The sequence below is a fragment of the Parasteatoda tepidariorum genome, chromosome 7 (assembly GCF_043381705.1).
Source record: "Parasteatoda tepidariorum isolate YZ-2023 chromosome 7, CAS_Ptep_4.0, whole genome shotgun sequence".
Lineage (NCBI taxonomy): Eukaryota > Metazoa > Arthropoda > Arachnida > Araneae > Theridiidae > Parasteatoda > Parasteatoda tepidariorum.
The window spans coordinates 46,125,619-46,144,357 of record NC_092210.1 but is presented as its reverse complement, the minus strand read 5'-3'; the positions used below and the strand labels follow the sequence as shown (position 1 = coordinate 46,144,357).

The window sequence follows — 18,739 nt, the reverse complement described above, 5'->3', positions numbered from 1 at the left end:
AAAAAAATTTTTGAGTGCTCCTCACACTATTGTATTAATATATTTTGCTTTGGCTATATTGATACAATATCAGAAAGCACTCTTTTTTGCGGATATAATCGTGTAGGCTGATGAAAAGATTATATCTTTTATTTTCCGGTTTCTTTAAAAAAATTTCATCATTTTTTTTTAATCAGTTGTTTGCTATTTTTCTTTCATTATAATTCCCCCCCCCATTTCATATGTCTATAATTTTCCTTTGTTTTATCTTCATTTGAATATATATATATATATATATATATATATACACAACATGTTTGATATGTATTATTAAAAAGTACAAAGTAAAAAGAATATAAAATAATATTAGCTGACCTTTATGAGAACTTTCCCAATCTGTACACCTCGGGACATATATCTAAAAGCAGTTTCGATTTCATCGGTTTTAAACACAGTTTTATCAAGTGGTTTGACTAAACCACTTCTAATGCCTTCTTTCACGAGATCCATGGTTTTAGAAAGCTGTGCAGCGTCTTCGATCAATTGATCAAACATTACTGAGTCAAAACTAATGTTGTTTAAGAATATCTTCAAACCTAAGATAGAAAATAAGACCAATAACTGAAAAAATAGGTGTGCTATTCAGTTACATAAAAAATAATTTTATAAATTATGTGACAATTTATGTAAAAATTTGATAATGTTAACTAAATAACCTAAAAATAAATAATAAAACTGAATAAAATATTTTAATTATCCTGTAAAAGTTTGAAAGCAATTATGCGTTATTATTAACTGTCCAGAAAATACTTTCGGATAAATAATTGAAGAGCTATCGTATTTTCGCCCATTTGTTTTTTAAATTACGAATTTTTTCATCCTTTAATAAAACATAAAATGGGGAAAAATTTAAAACATTTAATTATTTAGTCTAAGCATTTTTCAAACTTAATCAAACTTCTTTTTTTGAAGAGGCAAGGAGTATAGTAAGTGTAAACCTTCTATTAAAATTAAAATACAATTAAGATTTAAATGTTATTTTTAATTACATAGTAAATTAACTAATTTATTTTTCTATTTAGCATATGTATGTTGCTTGTCACACATTTTCTCTTTCTACCTTTTTTTATTTTACCCATTACTTAATTAAGCACTTTTACTTTCTTTTTTTATAAAAAATGTCTGTTTTAAACCTTTAATTTAATTCCAAAGCTAATATTCTTCCTTTAATATCTCCTCGTTTTATGCTTTAAATCCTTCCAGAAATTTTGTGATATAAACAAATGGAAATATCAGTTAGTTGAATTTTCAGTTAGTTCTTTTCTGAAAATTTCCTAAGTTTGTCTATAAATAGAGGTATAATTAGTTGAGAAAATATAAGATTATGATGTGAGGCTAGATTATGATGTGAGATTAAATTACGATCGATATCGATGCAATGACAAATACTAATACTTAAAGATTTAAGCACAACACTTTGATGAAAATAATGGATTTTTAAAGTAATTCAGAAGGGGTTTTCAATTTTCTTCATAAATTTCTAAAACTGAAAGGTGATTTCTTTTGTGCTGATTCCAATTATATAATTAGAAGATTAAATAAAAATGCCTTTGAATTCATTGCCGATTGATTTCTAAATTTTTGTCTTTTCGAATGAGCATTCTTCACCATCCCTTCTGCTTACAGTTTGCAAACTTTTGCTCTTCATTACATACATTGAAATCAGTAACGGTTTTGCTTGCTGTAAAAAATTAAAATTGTTTTTGAAAATTCTTTAAATACCATTTGTCATAATATGTGTCATAATCATACCGGGGCTTAGCCATAAACATGCATATTTAACGTTAAGCCCTCCTCCTAAGCATTAAGTGCTAGTATCTGAAAATGCAATGATTAAATGAAAAATCATTAAGGAGTGTACCTTTTATTATTTTATGTGGTATACAAACACTTGCACATTGCCCAGATGTTTAGTTGAGTAATTGAAAAGATTAGCCTTTAAGCGCATTAATTTAAGAGCTTTGTCTCGGATCAAGCTTGATGTAATTCGAATATTTCTTTTCAATCATATTTAAAGCACCCTCATGTTAAGAAATATTTGCGATTTTAGTATAGAGAGTGGTCCTTTAAAAAAGGTGCGCAAGATCGTTTACGTTAAATGTATTCGAATCAAAGTTGACAAATGACAAACAAGAAAATAATTTTTTCTTTTTCTGTGTGAACTTAAAAATAACAGATTACTTTTCTATTTCCGTTGAAAACGGCTGCGAATTTTTTAATATCGAATTATTAATCCAATAAATTAACTTCCAAGTATTAGTAATTCCTCGATGCCTAACTAGTTAAAATAACAGCATTGTCATTGTCAAGTAGTGGGGTTTGAGCCTCAGTGGTGGCTTGAAGTCAACCTAGCTTCAGATCGATACGTACCAGCTTGTCTGTGAGTGACTTATTATAACGCTGACCATATTGCCATAATAACTACACAATCGTGAAATTTTGGAGCAATAACCTCCACGTCTTCCCTGGCCTACAACGGGCTACTGTGGGAATGTATTATTCAATGAAACTGATAAGAGATGCGTTGAAACTCACGAGTGGTTTCTTCTAGAACATTTATTTACATATGTTTGATATGTCGAAGTGGAAAAATTTTAATATAAATACTTTTTCATTATATGCTTATGTAAAAAGACGTGTTTACCTAAGTTTCTATTTTGAGACAAATCATATTGCCCGATATCCAGAAAATGCCCATGTTTAGCCAGGCAGCGAAGACTTGCCTGAAATGTACCGTCAGCTACAGAATTCAGAACAAGTTCCACTCCTATAAAAATTGTTTAAAGTGAAATCAAGAATTAATCATAATTTTTAAACTGTGCATTCAATTTTTATTCTTAATATCATTAACTTGAACATTTGTACTTTAATTGTAATTTGCCTAAGCTAGAAAAATTTCAACAAAAATATATAAAATTAGTTTGGAAATTATCACTTAAATTTTTAATTTTCTATATGCATTATTTTAGAATATTTTGTAGCTGTTGCAATGAAATTACTGGATTTCAACGTTGAAAGTATGTATTTGAACAAAACATATACGTACCTTTTCCCTTTGTTCTGTTCTTTATCATCATTTCAAAATCGTTTTCTCTGGAGTTTAAAATATTTTCCTCTTTCAGTTGGGGGAAGAGTTTGCGTAAATATTTCCGATTCAGTTCAGTACCTAAAAATAATTAAGCGATTTATTTAGAATTTTTTTTTTAAATGACAGCGAATTCTTATTTGTAAACTGAAAGAAAAGCAACGAATTATTTGCTCTCTCGATGAATTAAAATACTCAGATTTAAAAAATTCATCAAATATGATTAAAAAAGTTATAAAAACTAACTCGATAATTTTTTTTTTCTCTAACGGCTGGAACTGAACTTTCGTTTTTCACCTGGGAAGATGCCGGAAGTGCTGCTCATTTAACGTTACCCAGTGGGCACCTGTGAACCTAAGTCAAGGAGGCGAGCAACATTACCCACGCCAACCTGTCAGAAGTACCCCTTTAATAAGGTGGGTCGCATTCACATATCACACACAACAGAGAACAACACATAGAATGAAGCATCCATGCCCAGAGCGGGATCCGAACCCGCAGCCATTGGCTTCGCAGTCAGGCGCGCTAACCGTTCGTCCACCTGGCCGGCCATTACAAAATTATACACACATATAAATTTTATTCATATGACCAAGTTTTATAAATTTTTGTAATTTTTTTTTCAATCTTAGAAAATAAGCCAGAAAAATCAAGTAAGAAAAATGAATCTCCTGGCAATTTTATTTAATTTTATAATTTGATTTAATACTCTCTACTCAGAAAAATAAATTGTGTACGAACTGGAACACAGATTTTTCATAATCTATTTTTAGTTATTTTATTGCTTGAAAAAACGACACAAAAACAGAAACTGTTACATTTTAAGACTTTTATTTAGGGTGCTTCGTGATGATTATTTTTTATGTATATATTTTAAACAAAGAATAAAAAAAGATACCCATTAGAGGTCACAAGTTTAGATTGAAATGAGAAAAGGCTAAAAAGTTATCAAAATTTGATGAATCACTATTGAGAAAAAATATACTGAAATACTCAGAAGCAGTTTGATTACCAAATGAATCGCAAAAGCATTTCAAATAGTATTTTTTATCTCGTGACAGTTTTCCTATTATGTCAGATTTTAAAGAGTTCATTGTAGTATTACAGGGTTGGTTACTCACCCATTACAATAAAACTGTTGGTACTTTTTAAAAGATTTGCATGGGAAAATATTTTTGCACAGAAATCAAAGTTATGATATGCACGTTTGAGAAGTAAATATACTCGTTTGAAGAGTTAAAATAAAAGCACATTTTAATTGCTATTTTTATAAAATTGAAAAACTTGAAAGTAAAGTGTATGGTACAATTTTTAACTGTGAACAAGAATTTAAAATTTTCGCAAAAAAATTAATGTTTTGCCATGAATATTTGTGAAATAAATTTAAGAGTTTATTGTATCATTATAGTTCTGTTTCGTTTTTCAGCAGAATAAACTTATATTGTTAAAGTCATTTTTAGAAAAATATTAAACTTAATCACAACGAGTATAATCCTCCTTTTAAAGACAGATCTAGTTTTGGTTATCCTTGTTCAATGTTCTTCAGGCCACTTTTTCACTTTGCACATCGCCAAATTTAAGAACGTTTTTCTTCACAATACGATAATTTTTTTTCCTAACTTAAGCCTGCAGTTGCACTCCGCATTTCCTCGTAAGAGAATTTTCTAAAAAGGGATCAGAATAAAGCGTATTCAGGGGCAATCTTAATTTTCCAGTCAGAGATCCTAAAGCATGCTTATTAATTTAGGTAGACAATATTTTAAATCACAAAATGTGACGCAAAACATAGGTAGTTTATTTGAATAAATGCACCTTTTTTCACTGAAAATAGTTTATCGAACTTCAAAATATGGGAAATAGATGCAATCTGGAGCATATGGTCCTAATAGTTTAGAACGAAAAGCTGTCAAAAATTTACGTCCTTCAATGTCACTATCACGTACACAGGTTCAAATTTAATGGTTCAGTGGGACAACCCCTAAACTTGCTTATTAATTACAGCAAGCCGTGGTTTCTCAGGGGACAGAGCGCTCACCTTCCAATGAGGTGAACCGGGTTCGAATCCCAGCGATGGATGGTCGATGCGAATTCCGAACCTGGCTCTCACAAACAACAGTGCTGACTTAAAATATCGTCATTGGTAGACGGATCATGGGCTAGAGTCCCCTTACCTTCAGGCTTACGGCGAGATGTTTTCATGGTTTTTCTCTCCATATAACGCAAATGCGAGTTAGTTTTATGAAAAAGTTTTCCACGAAGTCATTTTTCTCCAAATATTTAATCAAGGAGTTCCCTTGTCTTCTGGAGTGGTTTCAAAATTACAAGGCTACTGAGTTGAATATTGGTAGTCGTAAACCCAAAATTGGGTCGGCTTGTTCTACGATGGTTATAAAATATGAAATTAATTAGAGCAGAAAAGATTTTATGTTGCGAAATCTGATTCAAAAACGCACAATTCTTCTGAATAAAAATATCTTTTTTAGCGGAATAGGTTTCTTAACCTTCAAATTATGGGGAATAGATGTAATCGGGAAAATATGCTCTTAATAGTTTAATAATTATTGCGGTTGAAAATTCGGGTCATTATGTTAATTACTCCTTTTCCGTTTTTCGTCATATCAACAAAGCAATTTAAGCGAAGGAGAATTTTTTAAACATTTTTGCTCACAATTAGAACATTTCTTTCGATTTTTTTAGGAGATTTCCTTCAGAGATAATTTCTTGAGAAATGGAACTTCTTTAAAGTATTAATTATTACTTTTTTAATGACAAAACATAGTTTTGATATTGGTTTTTTTAATGACAAAACACAAAACATTTTTAGTGACCGAACTGTGTTTTTTCAATGCACAGCCGCATTCGTTAAAATAATTTTTTTGACATTAAGCATATAATTTCTTTAATAAATAAAAGTTTAATTAGCACTCATGAAAAAAATTTAATAATAAATAAATTACAATTATATCTAAAATCACAATTGCATTAGTTGAACAGCATCCAAGAAATTAAAATTTGAAGAGAAAACTTGTTTTCAGATCTATTAGATACTTCATGATATATATATATATATATATATATATATATAAGAGGGAATTAAATGGTATTAAAATGAGGAAATTAATATTAAGGACAATATTAAGGAGAGATATAAGCTTTTGTTATNGACGCCCACCTGTAGTATGAGATGTTTACAATCAAAAGTTTAAGTTTTAATTGTTCTTTTAATAACTTTTAAATGTTTTAACGAATAACCTGTAATTGGAGTTTGTGAAGTTTCTTGATGGTGTGAAGTTTCTTGATGGTTTGTTATCTTTTACTCTTAATGATGATGTTTCATTGCCATATTGTTTCATTTGACGTCTGACATTCCCATCACTGAAACCTATACAGTAATCTGTGATAGTGTGTAAAGAATAAAATCTCTATCTCTTTATCCATCTATTATTATGTTCATTTGTCTCCATTTATTGATAAACGGGGAAAAAAAAAGAATTTCTGAACAAGAAAAGAGAGTTTCAGTTAAAATCAAAGTTTTTAATTTTAACTGACTCAGTACTGAGCAGCTATGCAATTTGATACGCAAAATTATTTTTGATTTCTTCTACTATAAATACAGAAAAAAAACTTGATTTTATTCTGCCTACATAAATCTGCTGAAGTGCTATCATTTTATTTTTCATGATAGAGAATTACCTGTCCTCGCACATGGGTCAAAACATTTTTTTTGCGGTCTCGTATATTTTTTTAAAAATTTGATTTGTTATAGATCATAAGCTGAATAGCCTGATCCTAAATAATGAAAGCTTTCACTTAAAGAATATGGAAAAAAGAAGAAGTCCAACTCTTTGAATATGTAAACTGGGGGAAGCTGCTGTGTGTGATATATATATATATATATATAATGCAGCAGACACTACTTTGTATCTGACGGTGTAGCTGCGTATCTGCTTTGATTCGTTTGAATATCCGTTGCTGGTTTTTTGTACCAGGAAGATCGTAATTTAAGCGCATGTAAAACAGCACCAATATGTTCCTTCACTCATGAAATATGTAGTTAAACAAGAAGTTCAGTTTTCCTGTGCTAAAAAATTATTATTTTACTAACCGACGGACACAAATATTTCGCATTCGTAATGGATTGCTATTCTGATTGCAGCCAATCCAACTCCTCCAGTTGCAGAATGTATGAGAATGCTTTGTCCTTTACAGAGACCTCCACGAATTATAAGTGCATAAAAGGCCGTTGCATAAGCAACAGGTACAGTTGCAGCTTGTTCTAGACTCCATTCATCAGGTACATCTATGACAAATGCGGGATTTACGATAGTGGCTGTTGCAATTCCACAACCTTTTGTAATTCCGGCTATTCGACGTCCGCTCTCATCTCGACCCGAAAATTCAAACCCAAGATATGAATCTGAAAGATTTTTCTTTATTACTTTCAACAAAATGCTCAATGTTATAAAAGCACAAATAATATAAGTTAAACAAAGTTACAGTAATAGTAATAAAGATTCATAATATGTATCTAAACAAAGAACGAATCATACGTGCAGAAGAAAATTACAAAAATAAAGTACAACTAAAGAGAGACAACAACGGCCAAGTTACAACAATGACCAATAATCTGCACCCCTAAAATGAAAGGATGTGTCCGTTTTCATCATCTGCTAAATTCATTCAACACTGCTCCTCAGACACTGATATAAATTTCTGAGAATCATTTTCTATTTAAAAATAAATCAATTTAGATAATGATTTCTTTATTATCTCATGCTTTCCTAATATTTTGTAATACAACAACTGGGTTTTGACGCTTTCCATCACCAGTTTCTGGTCTCCTTTCTTTGTTTATTTAAACTTGTCTAGCTCAAACTTTTTTCAACAATACTGTTGATCAACACCTGGGTACGAAAAAGCTCAACATTCTTACATGTTTTACCGAGTATTGACAAATATAGTTAGTTTTCTCTCTTTTTCTGTACATCATCTGTGGGTTCCATTTTTCTGCCCCATCTGTGATCTTGTTACTTTAGGTCATTTTATTTGAACATTTACGTGCTCGGTCGGGCACGTCGAGCAATATAATTTTCAAGACCTAGTCCACACCCTTTTTTCCTTGTAACTTCTGTCATTTTGTTGTTCTCTGTGTTTTTCTCTTTCATTCTGTGTTTGGAAATTAACGTAGAATTGAAAATAGTATGTTTTTGCTGCATTATTTTTTCGTCTTGAACGTTGTTTATTTTATTAGAGCAAGATCAATTAATGTTCATTCTACTTTATTCTGTGTTTTATACATTTTTAAAGTTAGTTGGTTGGTTGTCGTGCTACGGACATGGAAAATAAATCATTAACAAATCAATAAGATACTATAAGGGACAGAAGGTCCTATATACTGTTTCATCTATACCAAGGCAAATGTCCGAATAAAGATCTTCTTGTAAACTGTCACGAATCTTTTGCAAGATGGCCAAAATGGCAGGGCAGAAGAAAAGATGATCAGGTGTCAGTTCTGAGTCAATATAAATTTTAATCTCAATTATGTGTGAATCCAAAAGTATAAACACGGCATTATCTGGAAACTAAAAGGATATACATTTTATTTTTGCTTTATATCTAAGTTTATCTTCAACTCAAGGCAATATGGCACGAAACTATTACTTTTTAAGTGCTGTTTGCTTAATTTTAGAAATAGTGTTACTAAGTCATTGACGTAAATGTAATGTATGCGATATGTATATTTTTTATTTTAATATTTAGTAAACACTAACGCCATTATTAATGAAATGTTATTGCAAAAAACAAAGTAAAACTCATAGATGAAGAGTTTGAAGTTAGAACATGGCACTTTACTGTCCCTATGTTAAGAATGTATGGAGATAGAATTCATAGCGTCGCGGTAAACTGGGCACCAATGGGAAAATGACGGATAAAACGCCTAAAACTTACTTGGCACAAAATGATGAGAAAAGAGAAAGTGAGGTTGGATGAACCAGTGGAAAGGAAGAGAGAGTGGTTGTGACTAACTGGAGAGATTAGAGAGCAAGACTGAGGGTCTTATGTGCCACTGGGCAGGGCGAGAGGTGATGATAAATTATCAAATAATATTTTGAATGAGACGTTTTTTTTTAACTGAAGTCATATTTTGGAATATATAGCTATTAATTTTTATTAATTATTGCGCTTTAACTATAAAATAGACTTAAAAAAACTACTCAATCAGTACATTTCAAATTTTATTAATAGCCGATCACTGGTCTAGTGGTTACTGTACGAGAATACGGGACCAGTGGTAATGGGTTCGAATCTCAACGTAGGCATGAATGTATCTTTCTGTTTGTGTGTGTTTTATGTTCGTTCTTCTGTGTGATTGTGTGGATGTAACCCGCTCTATAAACGGGTTTTTGGTTGTATGACGCGAGCGGCGCTGCTCCACCGCCGTGACTTAGCCACAGGTGGCCATGAGGTAACGATAAGAGGGTGGCAGTACTGACATTTCTGAGGTTAATGGGAAATAGACCCAAGTACCCTCCATTAAAAAATATTAATTCTTATACAACGTGTATAACTTATACATAATATAGCAATACTTATGCATAATTAGCAATAAAATATCATAAGCCGCAACTTAATGTAGTTCTTTTTTATTTATCATAATTTGTTTGATTGCTACTACATATCTTATATCTTATTGTTATACAATGCAACGGCACTATCAAGTAACTACATATTTATTTATTGATTGATTTTTTTCCTTAACTAATTCAGAAATTTTGGATAACTATTGCAGAGGAATCATAACTTACCTGTTTTGGATGCTCTTATTGAAAGTTTTCCTGTTGCAGCCATAACGTCTTTGAAGTTTATTGCAGAATAATAAATATGAGCTAGAATATTATCCCTTAAATCTTCGTATTTTACTTGTGATTCTATCCACGCGAATGAGGAGAGGTCACCAGGGTTTCTGCATCTTACGAAACTGTGCTCAACATTTTTTAGCTCCATCCCTGCAAAATAAAACTATCAGAAATAATACTAACATTTTAAAATAAGTATTATATCTCTATTACTACGGTCTTAAGGATGTTAACGGTGGTAAATTTTCCTCTGCTTGGGTAGTTAAAGAGTTGAGCATTTGAAAAAGTAAAAACTAATTTAAATTTTTGAAAAAAAAATTCTTTTGAAATTAGAGAGCAATTACGAATCAATAGAGAAAATCTGTTACAATTAGAATGAAATATAATTTAGAGGAAGCTGCTTTTTTCAGGCTCAAAATTCTAAGAACTTCAAACTAGCTGGCGTGGGGGCTTCATTTCCTAAAGCAGATGTTGTTAGTACTAGTTCAGATCGGATTTACTGTGGTCTGGATTCTTGGGAAAGGATTATCAGGATTGTTGGGAAGATTATTGGGATTGTTGCCTACTCTGAAGTTGAGAGGTAAGACATTAAAGAGTCGAATGTAAGTCTGTTACGTAGCACTGGCGGTCTCTAATTCATTCAACTCCATTTCCGTAGATGCTCTTGGCACGGCAATTGTAGCTCCTCACTTTTCCCAGAAGCCTCTAAGGGTAGAAAACTGCCTTGAAAAGTGGAAGTTTTGTCCTTATACCTTAAGGCATGGTTTCTTAGGACAGTACGCCGTCAGCTGGAAATCAGCGCTAACCTTTGATTGGTCCATTTGTGAGTTTGATAGTATACGTCATCGAACGCTCATTTTGAACTACAATTGCCGTCCAACTCAACTGCAGTTGGATTACAACGTGACGTTAACCACAGAAGCAATGGCGGACAACATCCAACAGCACATTTAAATTAGCCAAGATTTTGATTTTGACATTAAACATAGCTTCTTCATTAAACATAGCACTCTTAATTTAGCTCAGCTATAATGTGTTTTTTCTTGGACAAAGTCATTATTTGTGCTCTAAGACACTGGTCGACAATAACAAAATCAATACAAATTCAAAATAAATATTTGTTTACGTTATTAACGCATGCGCAATGAGAGATAATGTCTGCGTTGGAGCGACTGCTTACGTTGAGCTAACAAAAAAGTATTTTTTTGGCGTCAGCTCTACGTCAACTTTCCGCTGACGCCCAGATAAGGCGCTAGTTCTAAGAAACCAGGCCTTGAGCTAACAAACCAGTATTTTATTGGCGTCAGCGTGACGTTGACGTCCCGCTGACGCCCAGATAAGGCGCTTGTCCTAAGAAACCAGACCTTTAGATTGACTGTCTCAAAACATTGGTTAACCTTCTAAATAGTATGGAAGTTTGTTTTAGTATCTGCGTTGTAGTTTGCGAGCGCCATTTCCTATATTTAACTCACTTCAAAAGCCATTTTCCTACACAAGTTTTGAAATATTTTGTTGTGATGTTCATTTACTTACGATCTTGAACTCGAGCTAGTACTTTTTTGTTATCATCTTTTTTGTTATACTTTGATATATATTCATCTCAATTGGTTTATTATTTATTAGCTTATCTGCAAAAATTAATTTTTTCCTCGATTTTTTAATATGAGTGTAATTACTATAAAATATTCATCTGAAAGCTTTTTGCACGTAATCTCTTTTAAATACATACCTTTTTATAATCTATAACTAAATCCAAAGAAAGACTATAATGTTTATTGCATTTAAAATACTAAATTCGAGTAAGCCAAATCTAAAACAAAATGTTTTTATATTGTATTAAGAAATGTATAACTAAATTATACTAATAGAATACTTACGTTCAAGAATCTCTAAATGTCTAATTGAGCCCCATGATTCATCTCTCCAAACGTTCATCACCAAGTTTTTGGCTAATATATCTTTGTAGAAAGAATTATTAAGGTCAAAAGACGGAGGCCATGTTTTATTTTTCTTGGATGAAACAAACACACACCTGATAGACCAAATAATGAAGATTACAAAATTTGTATTATTAAAAATTATAAAAACTGGGATCTACCTTCATGTAGTGTGCCTCATGAAACTTATTTTTCGACAAAAATATCTATAAACATAGGTTTAAAATTGGTGTATCCTGTAATGTACCCCTTTCAAAGAACTCGTCATTATGGATGGTCACCATGTTTCCCATTGCTTAACACTTCGTTGGACTGCATTTGTTGGGAACCGAATGAGACAAATATTATTATCATTATTTTCGTTTAAATAAAACTTATTTCAATTTCCTTATTTTATTTCTCAATACAAAAACCGTTTATTCATTGTAAGAAGACGATAGACCTTCGATGGAGGAAATTCATTGTGTTGAAGAATTTTGAAGGGCCTCAACGCTTTCTCATCGCTTACTGAAAACTTCATTAAATGCGTTTCTACGAAATCCTTACTTTAACTTGTGGTTTATTAATACTATGATTTGATCTTCTATCATCTTCTGAAGGTAGACTAACTATGCAGCAACTAAGTTTTCGATTAAATTGGAAGTAATCTCCAGTTACTAATTTTCCAATAAAACAAGATTACAGGGCATCAAGATAAACTGATGTGAATGATGTGGAAATGGTTGTGGATTGGTTTTGATGACCTGGAATTTTGTTTTATTCATATGAATACTGATTCCCTTGCTAACGACATTAGTTCCTCACCATATCTTGATAGCGCGTGGATATGCATTTTACCCTGATTCATCCCACTCGGCCACTGAGGCTTTTCTTGTTCTGTCTTTTGTTTTTCTCTCATTCGGTTACTACGTTGTTGCAAGTTTTGTTTCTCAGTTTAATTTTTTTTATTTTTCATTGGCATCCTTATGTTTTACATTTCAAATGACTTTTGTTTCTTTTCATTCACGCTAGTAAGTCTTGAAAATGGCCACTTACTTCTGAGCGTTTGAAACATGTCAACTACTATTTACCACTATTTTCCATTATTATCATGAAGTTTTTAGTGAGGTTTTAAAGTTACAAGTAGTTGTCTGTTTGTAATACAGCGTTACAGGTTTTTTGAACATCTTAGGATATACTGCTTGAACAATTTTTCTCGAGTTGAATCGAGTTTTTTGGGAACATTGAAATTAGCTACTTTTAAAATTGCTTACTCTTAAGCTTTCATATTTTTCCAGCCATCAAAATAAAATGCTAACACTTTGATTTGCATTGTAATGACGTTTACATATTTTTTGTTGTTGTTGCAGATTTTTGCTCTCTTTGATCAATTTTCGGTCATTTTTGAAATAATGATATTTTTTTAAAAAATTTAAGTCTTTTTCTTTTTATTTCAAGCAGTGTTTGAATTCTTCAAAAGTGCTGGCCCATTTTTTCAGCTTTTACTCATTTTAATTGATGTTCTAAGATTTTTGAATTTCACATACTGATACTGAACGTTGAAGGACTATAGATACAGTAAATCACTCTGTATTTGGCTGTAATTTCACAAATAGTTTAAATATTTTACATTTGAAAATCATTTGTTTCAAATGATATACAATAAAATGATGGATTTCGATTTTATTTCAACTCGAATGAGCTTTGATAATATTTTAAAGCAAATTACATGTCAATCTTTCTTAGTATACGCGTTTTAGGAAATAAATTATATTAGAAAGGTCAAAATGTTTCTTTGATTGCAATAAATATATTTTTAAAATCACTTTTTAATGTTTTTAACGGGATTATTTTTCACCTATATGATGATTAATTAGGACTCATGTTGTTGTTGCTTGTCCCCTTTGGCTTAGATAAACTAAACCAAGTCCAGGAAACCTTGTCACACAATTAAATCAAAAACTACACCCCCCTCACAGAGGTACCAATACCCTGCCCAGAGATACCCTGCATAACCATACCCTGAACAGAGGCGCCAATACAATATCAGATATGAGAGGGAGAAGTGATGGCAGAACAGCGGCAAACAGCATAAGTCTTTTCATTTATTACTTATATGAGGATTATTTATTACTTTAGGATGTTTTTAAGGGGATTATTAATACTTATACTTTCTTTTGAGAATCTTCTAGGTCATCAAATTCCGGGTTCTGGTATCATGAATGTACTAATTATGTAATTCTCTTTACAGAAATAATTAAGTGATAGTAAATTATCAAATTACAAATAATTGATTTTATTTTTCATACATCATTTAAGGTTATAATGGAAAAATAGCAGGATAGCTTTTCGAGTTTACCAAATCTTTCTAGCTGAAAACTAAATGAAGCTAATTTGAGACTGATTACTATGAAATTATTAGTTTCCAAACCTGATTGAATGGAAATTTCAATTTAGCTTCAAGTTGAGGGTGAAAGAAATTTTTCATGATATCATGATTCTGTGTGTAAATATCGTAGTTCAACGATAAATCGAGATTTATAAAAGTATTTTAATCAATTTCATTTGCAATCGATTAAGCCCAACTTTGCTATTTACGCTGGATTTTTAGTAGCATTCCAGTACCAAAGAATTCTTCCCCTTCAGTGCTTAGTAAAAATCTATTCCAGAACAAAATAAAAAGTACAATATAAAAAGTAGTTATTTATCAATTCTTATAAGCAGATACGAGGAAATATTATTGAAAATTTTAATAATTTAAAAAATGGTACTGGGAAACACAAACCTTATTTTTTCACCTCCTGGTTCTTGTTTCAAGCACTTAACCATTCCGAGCATTCCGCTGCTGGCATCATCCTCTGATATAAGCCAAATGTATTCGTTGTCACTCTGTCTTAAACTTTTTTTAATCTCATCGACCCGGGAAAAAGAATGGTTTGCGGTTATTTTTAAAACCGAATTCTTGTCGGTCGACATAGCAAAGCGGAGTAGGTACAGTGCTGATCCATAAGCATTACGTGCACAGCTAACGATCATTAATTTGTAGTGTTTTAAAATCTGTTCGAGTTTGGAACGCGATTGAATGTGAATGTTTCGTCCACTCTGCTTCGATAAGAATTCTTCTAATGATGTTAGTTGTTCTTTGTGATGAAGTAATACAAAGCCACCTCTTGCAAGTATAGAACATGCTGTTCCAATAAGCTTTTTCAATGCGGTGGAAGAGCCACTGTAAAACGAAGACACCACAACATCTTTCTTCTCAAAACCTAATTTAGATATTGATGATGAGGGAAGTAAAGTAATATCAGCCTGTGACAAGATATCGTTATCTATTGAGTTCTCATCTTCTAATAAAAGTGTGTAGCTTTTAAATCGTAAATGAGGATGCTTCTTTGAAAAAGCTCCAATATGTTGTAGAATTGGAGAGCATTGTGAACCGATTTCAGTTACATTCAGTTTCTGAAATGTATTTTCTGCAATTATGTCCAACATAATCTTTAAAGCATATCCTGTTGTTATAGCAAAATTCACAGGATCCTTTCCGAATTCTTCAAAAGAAAAACCTAGTTCATTTTGCATATTTTTTTGTGATAACCCATTTTGCGATATATGTTTTAGACACGTAAATAGACTTGGGTTTCCGTGCAATACTTCGACGTCGCATTTGACGATACTTTCTTGTTGTTTTAACTTGAACTTTAACTTGTCTGTTTTCATTTTCAACTTCTCTCCTATTACCAATAGAAGGTTGTTACAATTTTTCATATATCGTTGTAATGATTCGTTGCATTCTTTTTCGAATGTGTGTTGGAACATGTAAGGAACAAAAGTATGAGTTTCCCGCACTGGCATAACTTCTTTTATTCGACGAGTTGTACGATCAGCAGATACGTGTTCAATTTCAATACCAATTGAGCGGCAAATGTTCGTGTTTTTATTTATTTTCATAGGTATCTCTATAAAAAAGCACAAAAAATAGAGTTATTATCCGATGTAAGTCACTGGAAAATATTTTTGATTTATAGATTAAAAAGGAATAGATTTTATGAAGAGCATAAGGCATACTGAAGTGAACTGTTATGTTAGATTACATTAAAATATACAAAGTATTCTGTAATGACAGTTATTGACATTTATTTTCAGAGTTTTTCCTTTAATGTTATAAATTTCTCATTAAGGCAGTGATTTAGGTAAGAGAAACGTATGAAAACTCTTACACAGCAATGAATTAATATCGAATCGATCATAACAATGCTAAGATTAACACTAATAAAAAAACAACTACAAAATTATTTGTGATGCCATTATAAGCATTACATATTTCCTAGCTTTTAAAATGTCTTTAATATCATAAATTAAATTTTTTAAAATCCTTCTTAATCTTGTTATAATTAAATTAAATCAATTTCATAATTTTTTTTATCACATTTAATAAAAGGCGAGTATAAATACCTTTATTCGTTTTTTAACAATCAATGTAACGGCTAGTTTTGATAATTCAATACAACTGTATGACTCATTAATTCAGTGTCACGACTAACTGAATATCAAAATCTATTTTTTAACCTTACTTTTCTTTCAACAGATTTATTTCTATAAACACAAAAATGCTTCGATTATAGGGTTATATTAAGTTCTAAACGTCCTTTTGGGGATTAAGCTGTGACCAGATTGTTTAAAATTTTATATTAATATAGTGAGGTTGGCCTTATTTTTGGCCATATTATGTATCAATAACTCGCCAAATTTTGATCTCTTACCATGCTTTAAATGTCTTGGAATCTCGATGGACCGCCAGTACTAATATTAATAGTTACAAGACATGATATATTAAATGGAAGTGAAAAGAAACTATTTTGGTCTCTTTAAAGGAAATGCTGATTGATATTTAATTTTGTTAATATAAGTATAGCCACATTTGTTAACTTAAAAATGTTCCAAAATAAAGCAAGAGAATTCCCTTAGTTTGATATATCTCTGCAGTATCCCTTATTCAAAATAACATTAATGCACAAAAGAAATTTCCGTTATCACTGATTCTTCCAAAATAAGATTTATTAACTTGTTTCTTTCGTTAATAAGTCTTAATTCGATTTCACGTTTTTGTATTAAATTACTCCTTCTGATTCCCTTTGTTAACATTTTTTGTTTTATTAAACTACTAAATTATGGTGGCATTAATAATGGTCATGGTGGGTCATTATACATAATTTTAATTTTTTAATACCATGCAGATTTTTTGTTGAATTTAAAATAGCTAGCAAAATGAACAATGTGAAATGTTTTATTAAAAATGTAAAACTTATCTTTGCATGCAATTTGAAATAATATCCATTACATATAATTTTAAAACATACGATGTGATAAATCTTTCAATATTTATGCGTCTTACACAGAAATATAAAAGCTTAAATTTCAGTGGTGTATGTCTCTGTTGTATGAAATAATTTTGAAATAAAATATTGTTGAATACAATGGCGAGAATTTTGAACATAAATGGGGAAAGTTACTTATACACCCTAATCATGAATTAAAATGTGAACATAATAAAAAGTCACAAAGATGCACAAAAGCGAAATAAAAGTGCTGCCCCTAATAAAAGTTTATGAGAGATTACTTGGTTTATAGAATTAATATGAAAGCATTTAAATTTCATAGACATAGGATTGTATTTTTTACTATGTTTTGAAATGCGTTTGAAAGACGAAAAATCAATTTTTAAAATCGTTTAATTCCTCACCGAGAAAGAAAAACAATTGGAATATTTCAAGCTATATGATAACTCCAGGTGATGTCAAGAAACACAGGATGTCACAGGATTATTGGGACAAGCTTTAGGGAAGGTTGGGGGCATCACAAGGATTCAGAATTGCATAGCAAGTCGTGATTGGAAACGTCATGGAAACGTAGTATTACAGGTACCAGAAATAAACAGTCGCAAGATTGAGACCATCTGAAATATTTATAGTTCAAAGATATTACATGCGCTGCGGTAAATGGAATGTAAAAATGTCACAAAAGATGATCAATGTTTCCACCTTTGCTAGCATTGTACCTTTGGGCCATGTATTGGTGAACTCGAACGAATAGAAACGCAACAACACAAACGACCATGATGCTTAAATCAGGAGAGCGTGGTGGCCAGGGAACCCATACACCATGCCAAACACAAACTAGCGGAACGAAGACAATTCTGACCAAGGGCTGCTGTGCAAATCTGAATCCTAGTGATGTCCCTTACCTCACCTTAAAAATTGTCGCAATAATCATTGGACACCATGTATAGCCGACAACATAAAATCATTTTTATAATCTTCAGTTTTTTTTATAACAAAATATTTGATTAAGATAATAAATCTAACTATATATACTATACATACTAACTATATATATGCCGGATAACGTAAAAAAAGAAACCTAAATTGAAAATGTTTCAAAATGTTTACGTAAAATAAATTTTAATTACATTTGTAAAAATAAATAAATTAATAAAACATTCATGAAATTGATTGAAAATCAATGTTTTAAGCATAAAAAAACTGTATGACAATTTGAAGAATCATTTTCATGAAAGACTCATTGAAAATATTAAAATCAGTTTCATTTTCAAGCATAACTAATTTTGATCAATGCAATCAAACCTCAATAATGGTTTTTAGAAATTTCTTTTATATTTTTCTCAGTGAATATTGATTTTTATACCCCATAATAGCTTTAATTACAAAAGTATAATAAGTTTTTCTTTCGATTTCTTTTGTAAGTTAAGTCATTTAATTCGATATGCACGCAATCATACTTTTTCCACTCCCTCCCGGTTCTTAACTGTGAAACTTAATTATTAT

General features: G+C 31.1%; 1 protein-coding gene across 4 annotated transcripts in view; it reads right to left on the bottom strand.

The window, feature by feature from the left end:
* LOC107451272 (fatty acid synthase) overlaps nucleotides 1–18,739 on the bottom strand; it is an 87,334-nt gene that overhangs the window by 18,124 nt on the left and 50,471 nt on the right. For all 4 annotated transcript variants that reach the window (XM_016067319.3, XM_071183369.1, XM_071183367.1 and 1 more), the window contains 7 exons: nucleotides 14,683–15,853; nucleotides 11,859–12,013; nucleotides 9,931–10,131; nucleotides 7,230–7,541; nucleotides 3,086–3,205; nucleotides 2,684–2,806; nucleotides 355–575 (listed from right to left, as the gene is read on the bottom strand). In XM_016067319.3, the coding sequence (XP_015922805.1) occupies nucleotides 355–575; nucleotides 2,684–2,806; nucleotides 3,086–3,205; nucleotides 7,230–7,541; nucleotides 9,931–10,131; nucleotides 11,859–12,013; nucleotides 14,683–15,853 (2,303 nt within the window). The remainder of the gene's footprint in view (nucleotides 1–354; nucleotides 576–2,683; nucleotides 2,807–3,085; nucleotides 3,206–7,229; nucleotides 7,542–9,930; nucleotides 10,132–11,858; nucleotides 12,014–14,682; nucleotides 15,854–18,739) is intronic.